A 14820-nucleotide genomic window follows, 5' to 3' on the forward strand; every position below is an offset into this window, starting at 1 on the left:
TGCAGTCACGAACTGGCTGATTGGGCACTTTCCCCCTAGCTTAAATCTAAATAATTGTGTTGGTCTATGAATTGTCTTCTTTTAACCCTTTAAAGCAGCAGTTCCCCAAAAAATTTTATTGCTAGATGCTGGCCCATATACTCAAAACAGGTGTTCCAGTCCCGCGGCGCCGTTTAAATCAGGCGCGCTTACGTCATGCACTACTGTGCTTCTGTCTCCTGTGACTGAACGCCGGAAGTCACGCTTTACAATGCATTCTCTATTGGAGAGTGTGACTCAAAGGGAAACCATTAGAGAGAAGATAAAACCTGATACACCAGTTACAGGGGTGGATTAACTTTACCATAGGCCCCGGGCTGCTCACCAGGCCTGGGCCCCCCCACCCCACTGTAACTATGGCGGCACTAGCCTGGTGTTCATAGTACAGGGCAGATAATGTCATGATGTCCTGATTTGTGCAAAATTGCCATAAAAAACTGTGATCTTTTTGCAAATCATGGCGGAACTGTAGCCAGGAGACAGTACACCACTGAAAGTATAAGTCTTTTTGGGTGGTCATGGGCCCCCCAGGAGCTCAGGGCCCCGGGCTGCCGCCCGAAACGCCCCTATTGTAATCCACTACTGACCAGTTATACACTAAAAGGAGGATTATGAGCAACAACAACAGAGGGCGGTGATAGTTGCTGCCCTTTTCAATACATCAAAGTCCAAAGGGGGCCGTTTTGACCATCCTAATGCCTTTTAACATACTCACAGCTGCTTCAGCCATTTATTTGAAAATGTCAGATGTGATCACTGAAGTTCAAGCTTTCAAGGACAGTCACAGGCTGCTCTGACTAATGATGCTGCATTGCTGAAAGACACCTTATTTGCACGGGTGTATTGAAATGTATGAATTAAAAAAAAAAAATGTTCTGTCATAGAAGGATATTCACAAAACTACATATAACCAAGCAAAACATTCAAATAGGCTACTGTAGAGTAACTGTAGTTACTGTAGAGTAACTAGTTTGCATAAATTAACACACTTAAAATTTTATAATGTCCCAGGAACCAACAATTGTTGAGATGCAATTACTTTGTTAAATCGTTCGTTATATTCATTGATGTCTACTGTCATCTTTTTGTACCTGCACAGAGCATACACAGTGTACACTGCGGGCAAATTTCTATTTCTGCCCCAGGTTAGTCCCTCTAATCTACAGTACGTGCTAGTTTTAGATGTTATATACAAAAAACAACAAGTGGGCATATATTTCCACATAAAAAATTACCCTTTATTTGCAATTAAAAATGGAACGAATAGACTTGTAATAATTTCACTGTGCCCTTTCTAGATGTAAACTGCAACAGTAATCATACTAGTCAATGGACATAGCAGTAATAAGCCCCTCAGTAACAAGCCCTTCAGTATCTGGCCCTGCACAACAACATGGTCATATAATCGTTGTCATTAGAATTCCCGTATGGATGCAATGATATCTGAAAATGAAGTCTTACTCATGTTCAACTGGTAGGATGAGGCCTACCCCGACAAGCGTTTCTCATTAAGATAATTCCACTAGGGAGCATACCACTACCATTGTCCTGGTCGTTGAGCACAAATTTTATCTTTGACTGTTACATTTTTAATTTAATTACCCTTTAATCATAAAGGGTCATTTTTAATGTGGAAATATGTGCTATGTGTTGGTTTATGTAAAAATTGTTTAAGTGGGTTTCCAGTATATTGTTTATGGTGATGGAGTTACATAATGCATAGTATACCGAGGATCGAATTGTTTCAGTGTGGTCCTCACACAGAACAATCTTGTATAATAGTTTTAGATGTTGCCTTAACTTTTTACCAAAGTAACTTCTAGTTCCAGTACATTTAGCAATAATATATTGTTAATGTAATGGCAACTCTGCACAACACGCATTTATATAGTGAAATAATTGAGTTCTTGCCTAATAAACTATCTTCCTTAAGAACAAATAAAGTATTAAAGGAAAATTTCATTTAAATAAAATCCAACACATTACAATTTGATTGTATTATTCAATATTCATCCTTTTTTGCTGTCTTATTGGCAGACTTGGGGGGGAAATGCCCATTCCAGCTAATGGATTGCACGCTCAACCAATCAGTGATCCAGCAGTTCATCAACCAAAATCGGGTGTCGGCAGTGCAGTAGATCCTGAAGCCTGGTGGGGGTCCTGGAGCAGAAATTCAGTGCAGCTATGGCACAGGGAGAGGTGAGTTGTCATGTTTGATATGTTATCCCCTGCCCCTGCCAGATGAAACATTTTTCAAATGGTTGGACTAATCCTATAAATCCAATTTTTCATGGCATTTATTGTGTTTGAGATTTGAGTATTGTCACACACCTGCTTGCTGCTGCGTGGAGTAGCTGCAGTAGCGAGCGAAGAACTCCTCACTGTCGGCCCATGTAATAGGGCCTTTAGTCAGGCAAAAGTGAAATACAAAAGTGACTTGGTAAATCTAGATCACTGTCTTTAACCCCTTCAGGACCAGGGACGTGGCATCATCCATCATTGTGGTGCCATGGACGCTGCATTTGGATATCGGCAGGTAACCCTATAGATGCTGCTGTCAGTGCAATCGCAGCATCTATAGGGAAGTGTAGAGGGAGAATTCACAGCTATGTCTGTGACAGGCATAATACAATGCGATGCAGATCAGCACTGCAGTGCATTATGCCTGACACTAAAAATAAATAAAGTGAACTACACACATAATCCCCATATCACCCAATGTGAATAATAAATGTAGAGGACAAAAAAAAAATAACCCATATTTGGTATTGCCACATGCATAATGACGCTGGCAATACAGTTATCACATTATTAATCCGTACGGTGACCAAAGAAAATCCAAAGCTATTTTTTTCATAAAATGGAGCATTTTTTCACAAAAAAAATTAAATAGATTTTGGCCAAAATTTACCACTAACCTAAAGTGCAATATGTCAGGAACAAACACTTTCAGAATTGCAAGGATAATTTAAAGCATCACTGAGATGTAACCACATAAAGTGAGAAAGGTAAAGGCCCTATTACACGAAGCGTTTATCGGCTGTATTCGACGATAATTGCTTTGTGTAATAAAAGACAACAATCAGCTGGCATGCACAATGTTGGCTGATCGCTGTCTTTCAACAGGCTGAAACAGGAACAATCAGCCTAGCAACGATCCACTGCTGTCGGTAGGTCCGGCAGCAGCAGACCGCCGCTATCACCTATGGGCGACCTAAAGATACCGCAGTTCCCCGATCCCCCCTCCTGCACTCACCCGCTCGCTGTCCGCGCATGTAATAGTGCCGGCAGTGAGCAAGGAATGAGGAGCAAGCGAGCACTGACCTGACAGAGGCTTTAGATTTGAAATATAGGCTTTGGTCCTTAAGGCCAAAATTAGCCCAGTCCTGAAAAGGTTAAGAGAAAGATATCTATATCTCATCAACTCCTCCAGCCTGCCAGGTGTCTGGAAGTTACTCTGCTGATGGTGACATTTGGAAGTCAATTAAGAGCTTATTTTAACAAAAGCAAATGGTAAAAACAAATAATTAGGGAAGTTAGGATCGTCTTGTCCCTCCTTAAGTGTCACACATATGCCTTAAGACATCATCATGGAACAGGCAGTGTCACACAAACAGCTGACAAACATCCTTGGTCATTCCCTATCTATTCCCGCTTGCCTCAACTGTTTGTATATATACAGGCTCTTTAGATCATTCAACACTTTTCTGATACCACTTCAAGAAATATCATTATGTAACTTAGTAACTTGGCAATACTACTTATGGTATATTAGTGCTTCTAAATGCATCATGACTTCTGTGTTATTGCAACACATGAAGCTCTACAAAATCCCTCATTATTCTAGATTATTCTAGATTGTCTCTAAGATCTTAGCTACCACACAAACATACTGGGGGTGATTTATCAACACTGTATGCCAAGCCTTATTTTGTACGAAAAATCTACCCTTGTACACAACACATGACAGCTAATTTACTGTACTTTATACCAGAAATTGGTGCAATTTGTAGTGTAAATCTACCCTTCCCTACTTCTCATTTTCAAGACAGCACCAGTTTGTCTAGGTCCACATGCACAAAGTCAGGGGGGTTTGTAGGATTATAGTCAGGGGTATGATTACCAAACAGGTGATAGTAGTCATTTTCCTATGAAGCGGCAAACACAATCATTAAAGAAACAGAAACAGCTGTAGGAGAATTAATATTGGGTGAGGAACCACCAAAGCGTGCTAAGCTAAGAGTCATATCCCAGGTCACACACCATGGCAAGACACAAGGTAGTTATACTGCATCAGCAAGGTCAAAAAGCCATGCCTTTGATGTGGAACATTGGCTAAGTGACTCAACTATTCACAAAAACATTTCAGATTTTTGGCTGGGACAGAAGGTGGCTTGTTTGCTGGAGGGCTGCAGAGCAGTTCGATAATGAATGTGTTCTTAATGCCGAGAAATACTGGCAGATATTTATCCATCATGTAATACTATCAGGATGGTATCTGATTGGCTGCAAATGTATTCTGCAGCAGGACAACAGCCATATGGCCAATGTCATTAAAGCAAATGTACCGCCAATACACTACTTTTATGGTATGTACACGGGTAGAGCAGCACCAGTGTGGGGAAGTCGGTGCCATGGTGCTTTTTTTGAACTGCGGACTGGTTCACGCATACTGTGCCATTCTACTCCCGGGCACCAGCCATGGGTAAAGCACTGGAGGCGGGAGGGGCGGTAACCCCTGCCCCTTTATTAGAATCAATACATTCATTTTAAGAACTGTCTTCAGCGGGAGTCATGATATGGCATCCATAGAGCCCTGATCTCAACATCATCCAGTCTGGCTAGTAGATAAAGAGACAGAAGGACATGAGCAGCGACATTCGCAGAAGATCTGGGGCTAGTTCTCCAAGATGTTTGGAACAGTCTCCCTGCAGAGTTCCTATAGAAACGGTGTGCAAAACAGTAGAAGAACAAATGCTCGTTTAACTCATGTTTTATCTTGAAATTAAGATACCATTTCACCAGCTCCAGTATACAGTGAGAAGGGGATTTGGAAATTGGCCTCTGACTGCTTAACTGGAACATTAACCTTTACTATTATTACTGCTGCTTAAACAAACAGTATTACACCATGGAGCTCTGGCTTCATTTTTCTTTTCTTTTTAACATTTTGGAATTAAAGGGGTTATCCAGGGCTACAGAAACATGGCCACTTTCTTCCAGAGACAGCACTACTCTTGTCTACAGTTTGGGTGGGGCTCTGTTACTCAGTTTCATTGAAGTAAATGGAGCTTAATTGCAAACTGCACCTGAATTGGAAACAAGAGTGGTGTTGTCTCTGGAACAAAGTTGCCATGTTTCTGTAGGGCTGGATAACCCCTTTAATATAGACCCACCACACCAATGTACAGTATGTAGTCTACAGGTAATAGTGCAGGGCCATTCCATCCAAACTGAACCTTTCATAACACCCGTAACATCTAGTTAAACCTAGTAAAACTGCAATTTAAACACTAAAGTTATAAATATACATTAACAGTCTTAGGCTGGGTTCACACACAGTATATTTCAGGCAGTATTTGGTCCTCATGTCAGGTCCTCATAGCAACCAAAACCAGGAGTGGATTGAAAGCACAGAAAGGCTCTGTTCACATAATGTTGTAATTAAGTGGATGGCCGTAATTTAATGGCAAATATTTGCTGTTATCTTAAAACAACGGCTGTTATATTGAAATAATGGACGTTATTTACAGTTATATGGCGGCCATCCACTCAGTTTCAACATTATGTGAACATAGCCTTTCTGTGTTTTTAATCCACTCCTGGTTTTGGTTGCTATAAGGACCACAATACTGACTGAAATATACGTAGTGTGAACCCCGCCTTAATGCATATTTATAACTTTTGTGGTTAATTGCATTTTTTTTAATATTAATGTTAAAAAAAATGTTTAACTAGGTGTTACAGGTGTTACGAAAGGTTCCGTTTGGATGGAATGGCCCAGCACTATCCATTATCACTATGATCTAATAGTTGCACTGTTTTCATCACAAAAGGTCATATTTAAAGGACCTACAGAGACATACATACCATTGGCAGCATACACTTGAATGGCGTAAAGACAGGGGGTAACGTTATCTGGCTTTGTCAGATTTCTTCTTATCAGACTGAGGGTAACATCGGTAGCTTCAAGCTTCTGCGCTTTTTCTCCAAAGTTTCCATCTAAAATAGGGTAGAAAAACGCCTTACACAACCTTTATCTTATTATCATGTGATGCCAATATCTCTGCCATTAGCCATTAGCCTTTATATTGCTAGCTGCTGTCATACACTTGTCTTCTTGACATAAGCATGGGGCCGACATTGTTAAATGCAAAGGGTAAAAATAACATTTCTAGCATGTCAATCTTTACTGTTTGTTTTTATAGACTCTTCTATATAAGCAGAATACATACATAAATCCATGTTAACATATGCCATGTCAATAGACAATATGTATGTAAAATCTGTATTTAGGGAGAGAATTTTAATGCAGATTCCCATTCAAGTGAAAGAGACTGAGCTGCCATACCAAGCGGAGGCATGACTGTATATACAGAGCTTTGTCTGGATTAAGGGGACATGGCTATCACTGTTCTCTCTTCTGATGACCTGAACTGACAGGCGTCATCAGACTCACGGTCAGGCCTGGAATTCCATATGTGTGTGTATTATGTTTATTATAACTGTATAAGGTTCACACACAGTATATTTCAGTCAGTATTTAGTCAGTATTTTGAAACCTCAATCAGGAGTGGATTAAAAACACAGAAAGGCTCTGTTCACACACTGTTGAAATTGAGTGGATGGCCGTCATATAATGGCAAATATTTGCTGTTATTTTAAAACAACGGCTGTTGCATTGAAATAATGGCAGTTATTGACCGTTATATGGCGGCCATCCACTCTAATTTACCCATATGTGAACATAGCCTTTCTGTGTTTTTAATCCACTCCTGGTTGAGGTTGCAAAATTCTGACCAAATACTGACTGAAATATACTATGTGTGAACCCGGCCTAAAACTGTAGCGCTCAGTAAAATATTTTGGATTTGTACAACATAAAAACAGAGCATAGCAATAATAAATAGTTGCATTTGACAAGCAGTTGTGGTCATGACAATAAATTATATATCTTATATACACTCACCGGCCACTTTATTAGGTACACCATGCTAGTAACGGGTTGGACCCCCTTTTGCCTTCAGAACTGCCTCAATTCTTCGTGGCATAGATACAACAAGGTGCTGGAAGCATTCCTCAGAGATTTTGGTCCATATTGACATGATGGCATCACACAGTTGCCGCAGATTTGTCGGCTGCACATCCATGATGCGAATCTCCCGTTCCACCACATCCCAAAGATGATCTACTGGATTGAGATCTGGTGACTGTGGAGGCCATTTGAGTACAGTGAACTCATTGACATGTTCAAGAAACCAGTCTGAGATGATTCTAGCTTTATGACATGGCGCATTATCCTGCTGAAAGTAGCCATCAGATGCTGGGTACATTGTGGTCATAAAGGGATGGACATGGTCAGCAACAATACTCAGGTAGGCTGTGGCGTTGCAACGATGCTCAATTGGTACCAAGGGGCCCAAAGAGTGGCAAGAAAATATTCCCCACACCATGACACCACCACCACCAGCCTGAACCGTTGATACAAGGCAGGAAGGATCCATGCTTTCATGTTTTTGACGCCAAATTCTGACCCTACCATCCGAATGTCGCAGCAGAAATCGAGACTCGTCAGACCAGGCAACCTTTTTCCAATCTTCTACTGTCCAATTTCGATGAGCTTGTGCAAATTGCAGCCTCAGTTTCCTGTTCTTAGCTGAAAGGAGTGGCACCCGATGTGGTCTTCTGCTGCTGTAGCCCATCTGCCTCAAAGTGCGACGTACTGTGCGTTCAGAGATGCTCTTCTGCCTACCTTGGTTGTAACGGTTGGCTATTTGAGTCACTGTTGCCTTTCTATCAGCTCAAACCAGTCTGCCCATTCTCCTCTGACCTCTGGCATCAACAAGGCATTTCCGCCCACAGAACTGCCGCTCACTGGATGTTTTTTCTTTTTCGGACCATTCTCTGTAAACCCTAGAGATGGTTGTGCGTGAAACTCCCAGTAGATCAGCAGTTTCTGAAATACTCAGACCAGCCCTTCTGGCACCAACAACCATGCCACGTTCAAAGGCACTCAAATCACCTTTCTTCCCCATACTGATGCTCGGTTTGAACTGCAGGAGATTGTCTTGACCATGTCTACATGCCTAAATGTAAGTTGCCGCCATGTGATTGGCTGATTAGAAATTAAGTGGTAACGTGCAGTTGGACAGGTGTACCTAATAAAGTGGCCGGTGAGTGTATAATATATGGTTTGTATCTATTTTGCTATTATAAGAAAAAGATCTTAGGATAAAGTTGACAAATCTATGTAAAGTGCTACCGAATGGGTTGGTACTATATGATTGAAGAGAAATAAAGATGAGAAAGATTTTCATGGAAGCTATGCTTTACTAACATTAAAGGTATTAAAAACTCTGCAGATCGATTAAAGGACTAGTTCACCGAAAAGATTGATCTGGTTGCCAGGAGGGAAAAAACATAGTTCTATTTGCAACCATGTCAGTGTATTTCAAAGGGGTAGTTTACAAAAAATAAAAAGTTCTTTCAAATCAACTGGTGCCAGAAAGTTCCAGAAATTTGTAATTTACGTCTTTTAAAAAATCTGCTGCTGTGTATCCTACAGGAAGTGGTGTATTCTTTCTAGTCTGGAGAACAGGAGAGGTTTTCTATGGAGATTTGCTACTACTCTGGACAGTTTCTGACATTGACAGAGGCAGCAACAGAGAGCACTGTGTCAGACCGGAGAGAATATACCCCTTCCTGAAGGACATAAACCAGCTGATAAGTACTGGAAGCCTTGACATTTTTTAATAAAAGTAAATTAAAAATCTCTGGCACTTTCTGGCACCAGTTGATTTAAAAGAAAGACATTTTGTGTGAACTGCCCCTTTAAAATACAATGACAGGGTGACACATAGAACTATGATTTTTCCCTGCTGATATCACATCAATCTGCCCTGGTAAAGTCAACTTTGAAACAAACTTACTTGATTTAATGGCGGTTGTTGGAAAGGTGTCCATACACTTTATACTGCAGTCAGGCAAACACTTTGCCGCTGGCAGGTTTGGAAAAAAATATAATGTGTATGGGGACTGTAGAAGGTCAACCATGACACTATCTTTAATGCTTAACCCTATTATTCTCAGAGGGATAAGCCAGCACCTGAGCTGTCTGCGGTTTGCCACTGCCCATAGAGAACACATTTTTTGCCCATGCTAACTATTCATGTATGTGACAAAGCATTGATAGATAGCTGTCGGTCGATCATTCGTTGATCATTCGGCTGACAGTTACTGAAAGTGAATGGCCACCTTTACACCTTGGTATCAGTTCAGCTCTTCAGCACTTTCTTAAACTTTAGTGTCATGTAAAATTGGTTTAATTTAATAAAAAAAAGTATTTAAGAGATGAATTATAAATATGAAGAATCCCACAGATACACTACCTCTCTGGCCTACCTTGACCATCAAACGAAGCAGGGGTAATATGAGACCATAGTCAAGGTATTCTGATCTTGAAAAATTTACCAGAGTTTGGAGAAGGGCTTCACTACCACCCTTGGATATCATGTAATGAATCCTGCGGTGAGTTCCTGGAAAAATGAGAAAAGTAAAATAATTACATCCCAAACTCAATGTGAGTCATCACAATTATTGTTTAATTTACATTTTTATTTTTAACATGTTTAGTGGCAAGATAAAATGGGATCAGGCCATTACAAAAGGTTATGGTCAGAGGGCATAGAGGGCAAGAAGGAAAATAGTGGATACCCTCTAGGGGCTATTCATTTTATGTTTTATTAATCATTCAATGACTAGACTATCCAGCAATCAAACAGGCAGCCCTCCCCCCCGCAGCTCACCGCGAACCCCCTGGCTCTTACTCGCTCACTGCCAGCACATGTAATAGTGCCGACAGTGAGCGGGGAACGAGGAGCTCCTCTAAATCGTCCCATGTAATAGGAGCTTAACAAGCCCCATTGAAATCAATGGAAGACTTGAGCATTTAACCAGGTGCTTCCTGCTCGGCAGAGCAGAGGGTGCCTGGTTAACCTATATCATGTTTAAGCAAAATATTCAAAACATAGAACAAAATTTTTTTACAGGATTAAGCAAGATACATTAGAACTACGGTGGTATGCAGAAACATTTTTTTCATTAAAATTTTTTAATATTTCGTTTAAAGTGACTCTGCACCCACAATCTGCCCCCCCCCCCCCCCCAAATCTGACTTGTACCTTCGGCATAGCTGCTTTTAATCCAAGATCTGTCCTGCGGTCCGTTCGGCAGGTGATGCAGTTATTGTCATAAAATAAATACATTTAAATTTGAAGCCTGTGCCAAACGGGAGTATCTGTGCCCTAACTTTGCACCACCCCTCTGTCCCTCCTCCCCACTCTCTTCATCATTAGGAATGCCACTGGAACATTTTCTACATGCTGAACACTGCACAGGTCCTTAATGTTCCAGCCCATGTGCCGAGCTAAACAGGTGGGGAATAGGAGGCAATCTGCCTGGAGCATTCTCAATGATGAGGAGGGTGGGGAGGAGGGACGGAGGGGTGGTGCAAAGTTAGGGCTCAGATACTCCCGTTTGGCAAGGGGATTCAAGTTTTAAAGTATTTTTTTAGGACAATAACTGCATTACCTGCCGTACAGACCGCAGTACAGATCTTGGATTAAAAGCAGCTATCTGAAGGTACAAGCAGTTTGGGGGGGTCAGATTGTGGGTACAGAGTCGCTTTAAACATCCCTTTAAGAGGCAGACGGGAGATATGACTGACGCCTGGCAGACGATCGTTCGGTCATCAGTTATTGAAGGTGTATGGCATATAAGCATGCTCTCTCAACACTAGAACAAAGACAGAATTACTAAAGATGCAGAAGGTGACCATTAATGAATGATCATCATAATGGTTACCAGTGAAATATGATGTCACTTTAAAGACATTCTCACAACAGTTATGAAGTCATAGGGGATGTGATTCAGACTGATGATGTCAGTCCTTTTTTAACCTTAAAGGGGTACTCTAGCTTTTGGAAACTTTTGATATATAGAAAATAATACCTCTCCACACTCATGGTGTCCACCTGTGGCATCTCTGGGTCCCCCGCTGACCACAGCTGCCACTACTTTCGAGACAAAATCATCTCGGCAGTGACAGCCCACTTAGCCAATCACTGGCCATGGCGCTGTCCCGTCTCAGTCAGTGATTGGCTCAGGGGACTGCCAATGCCACTGAGACAAGTCATCTCGGAAGTGGCTGTGGTTAGCAGGGGAAATGTGAGAATAACATCTTTATTATTTTCTAGTATTACAGTATTACATCAAATGTTTCCCATGCCTAAGCATGCCCTTTAAGGTTAAATAAGGAGTGACATCATCGATTTGAATCACATGCCCTATGACTTCATAACTGTTGTGAGAATGTCATCAAATTGACATCATATTTCATTAGTCATTATGATGAGAATCATTCATTACCTTAATGGTCACTTTCTGCATCTTAGTCATTATGTCTGCAAGCTCATGCATGCGAGCAGAGCCCTCACTCCTCATGTATGGCTGATAATTATACGTATATCTCTGTAATATCAGATTTTTGTCTATATTTGTACCCCCAGAATTGCAAAGTACTGCAAAATCTGTCTGCGTTATATAAAGAAAAATTATTATGTCTTTTATTGTACGGGCTGGTGTTGAGCGAGCAAGCTCGGTCAAGCATAGTGCTCGATGCTCGACCAAGCACCTTGTGGTGCTCAGGTAAAGGAGGCCTATACACCATCATGCACACCTTAAGTCAATAAAACAAAATCAAGGTGACCAGTGTATGGACTTGGATATTCCTATAGTTACAGTAGTTCCTAGTTTAATCCTTTTAAAATTCTACACAAGGTATAAATAGTTTTTACTAAATAAATACCTGAACAAACAACTATACATACTATAGGTGAACTAACCAACAGACCCTATAAAAGATCTAGGAAAAATAATCTATACCGTAAGTATTCATACTGCCGCATGCTTGAAAACGATAGATGGTTAATAATAACCCTCTCTAAGCAACTGCACGAGTCTGGTTCAGGCGCTATGGGAAGCTATTTTTGTTTAGGTTGAAAGAAAGCCCAATCTATTGAAATCATTATCCATAGTATGGCGGGCGTAGTCGCTTCATATTGGGAGTAATGTGTTCTTACAGCCCTATCATTTCTAAGAACATCAGCTGCAATAAAACACTAATGCAGTGTGGTCACTTACCAGCAGACAGCAATTCACTTAATACACTCAGGATATTCAGGGTTACATCTTTTTCGCACGAGTTCTGTTATGAGAAGAAAATAGACACATTACATTGACCTTCTGGGACGTGTAGCTTTTCTTTCTTAGCATTTCCTAAGAAAGAAGCGGCTTATGTTTTTTTCTTCAATAACTTCTAGTAATCAATTTCATATTCAATATTCACTTTACATTTTGCTCACGCAGATGTTTACTCCAGTATGCCGGCAGTTTAACCCTTGAGGATTTTAGGAAACTCAGCAGCTTTTTCAGGAGATAAAGTAGAAACATAGCCCCTTTGGACTGACAGAGGACACAAACAGGCGGCTTTTACAAACACCATTTGGTAGCTCGGTAAACAGCTTTTTTTAGCATTTTATTTCTGCAGCCAGATGTTATGTTTAAGTCAACAGTGAAATATTAAATGCACTACATACAAACCATTTTTGCAGTACTTTGGCTTTTGTGGCTTATTTTTATTTGGCAGCATGTTCTCTGTCTGTTTCATGTATTTTTTTTTCTTATAGGCTTTACTACAGAACTTGAAAAATGGCAGACAAAAATGCATGTTGTTTATTTAAAAAAATATATAAATAAATATGCCACCAAAGGTACTTTTGTTTTAAAATACTGAAACTCAAGGCAGGGTTAAAAAAAATAATAAAATAAAATAAATTTATATATATATATGTATCTATATATCTATCGATCTATATCTATCTTCTAGCTTGACAAAATGGCACGGATACATTGGCAAAATGAGATACTATCATATTGTTGCATGGACAGGCATGATTTCCATTAATTTTAATGACTTCTACATAGTCAGCTTAGGTTTACCTTCATAACTGATTTACTGCAATGTGTGATGTGCTGTGGGTAAAAAGCCGAAAATGGCATATGGGCTTTTTATTTATTGTATTTTGTTTGAACACCATACTTTACTATTAAAGAGATTGCAATTTAAGTCTATGTTCACACTACGTAAAAGTACATCCGTTGTTGCCATCGGCAACAACGACCGTACTTTACATATGTGTGCACATTGCCTCTGCTACTATCGTATACCAGCCTGGCCGTACACACATCGTATACGCTCTGGCCGGGATCCTGCAAACAACTGACATGTGAGTTTTCTGCCGCCGCAATTCAGTGAATTGTGGCCATAGAAAACCCTGTCAGTTCACACAGTGAAGCGAGCAGCTTCGGCCGCAAGCTTCACTGTGTGCTATGGGAGGTTTTGATGCGAGCGCGCGCTGATGCGCCCGCATCAGGACCCTGCGGCCAAAAGATCATCCGTCCGGTACTGCAGTTATGAAACGGCCAGTCTCTATACGTTGTGTTGCCATCAGCAACAACAACCAAACTTTCTGTGGAGTTGAACACTGCCTCTGCTTCAATGGGATCCCGGCCGGAGTGTATACACATCATATACACTCCGGCCGAGATCCCGTGCGGTGCTGCAAATAACTGACATGTCAGTTTTCTGCGGCCGCAGTTCACTGTGTGCTAAGGGAGGTTCTGATGCCCGCATCAAAACCCTGCGGCCAAAAGATCATCCGGCCGGTACTGCTGTACCGTTGGGATGATCCGTGCAGAGACCAGCCATTCCGTGACCCGTCCAGGGTCATGGAACGCCCGGTCTCTCACGTTGTGTGAACATAGCCTAAGGCTAAGTTCACACACTGTATGACAGCGTCCGTTCTGTGACACGGCTCTCTGTGAAGTTTAACCTGGTTGGTACTGCAGTACCGGCTGAATGAACTTAATTACTTTACAATTTCAATGCGTGTGCATACATGTTTGCCCGCTTTCCAATTAGCCATTTCAGACAATGTAAAGTGCGTCCGGAACCAGACTTTACATTGTCTGCACTGTCAATTTTGTGTGTGGCCGCATGGAATCCCAGCCAAAGTGTATACATAGTGCATACACTGTGGCCGGGATTTCATAGAAAACAATGCAATGTATTTTTTCAATAAATAGCGGCCGCTGTTGCGATCTGCAACAACAGCCGTTAGTAATTAAAAAAATAAATTGTGTAAACCCGGCCTTAGGCTATAACATAGCAAGGAAAGGTGGGTGTCTTGTGATCATGATCACTATTAGGAATAATATTTCAAGACGACTGGCTTGATCCCATGGTGAGAACACAGACTTAAGCTATTTTCCATCCAATAAAAACATCCGTCATTTTTATGGTGTGTGTGTGCCTAACAATACATCATATGAATGGTCATAAGTGTAGTGAAGTGTAACTACTTTGTCACACTTACTTTAAAGAAGGCATTTTAGGCACTCCAATGAGTCCGACAGTTTTTACACAGCATGGCAAACTGCTTC

The 14820-nt window shown here is 41.0% G+C and overlaps 1 protein-coding gene across 4 annotated transcripts in view; it reads right to left on the bottom strand.

Moving 5' to 3' along the window:
* The window catches only part of AGBL1 (AGBL carboxypeptidase 1), a 449865-nt gene that overhangs the window by 402611 nt on the left and 32434 nt on the right, over nucleotides 1–14820 (bottom strand). For 3 of the 4 annotated variants that reach the window (XM_069956680.1, XM_069956679.1, XM_069956678.1), the window contains exons 2-4: nucleotides 12460–12523; nucleotides 9648–9794; nucleotides 6130–6261 (exon numbers count right to left, since the gene is read on the bottom strand). In XM_069956680.1, the coding sequence (XP_069812781.1) occupies nucleotides 6130–6261; nucleotides 9648–9794; nucleotides 12460–12523 (343 nt within the window). Of the gene's footprint in view, nucleotides 1–6129; nucleotides 6262–9647; nucleotides 9795–12459; nucleotides 12524–14820 lie in introns of those variants that run through there. The other variant, XM_069956681.1, reaches the window with a different exon arrangement.

The sequence above is a fragment of the Dendropsophus ebraccatus genome, chromosome 1 (genome assembly GCF_027789765.1).
Source record: "Dendropsophus ebraccatus isolate aDenEbr1 chromosome 1, aDenEbr1.pat, whole genome shotgun sequence".
Taxonomy (NCBI): Eukaryota; Metazoa; Chordata; class Amphibia; order Anura; family Hylidae; genus Dendropsophus; species Dendropsophus ebraccatus.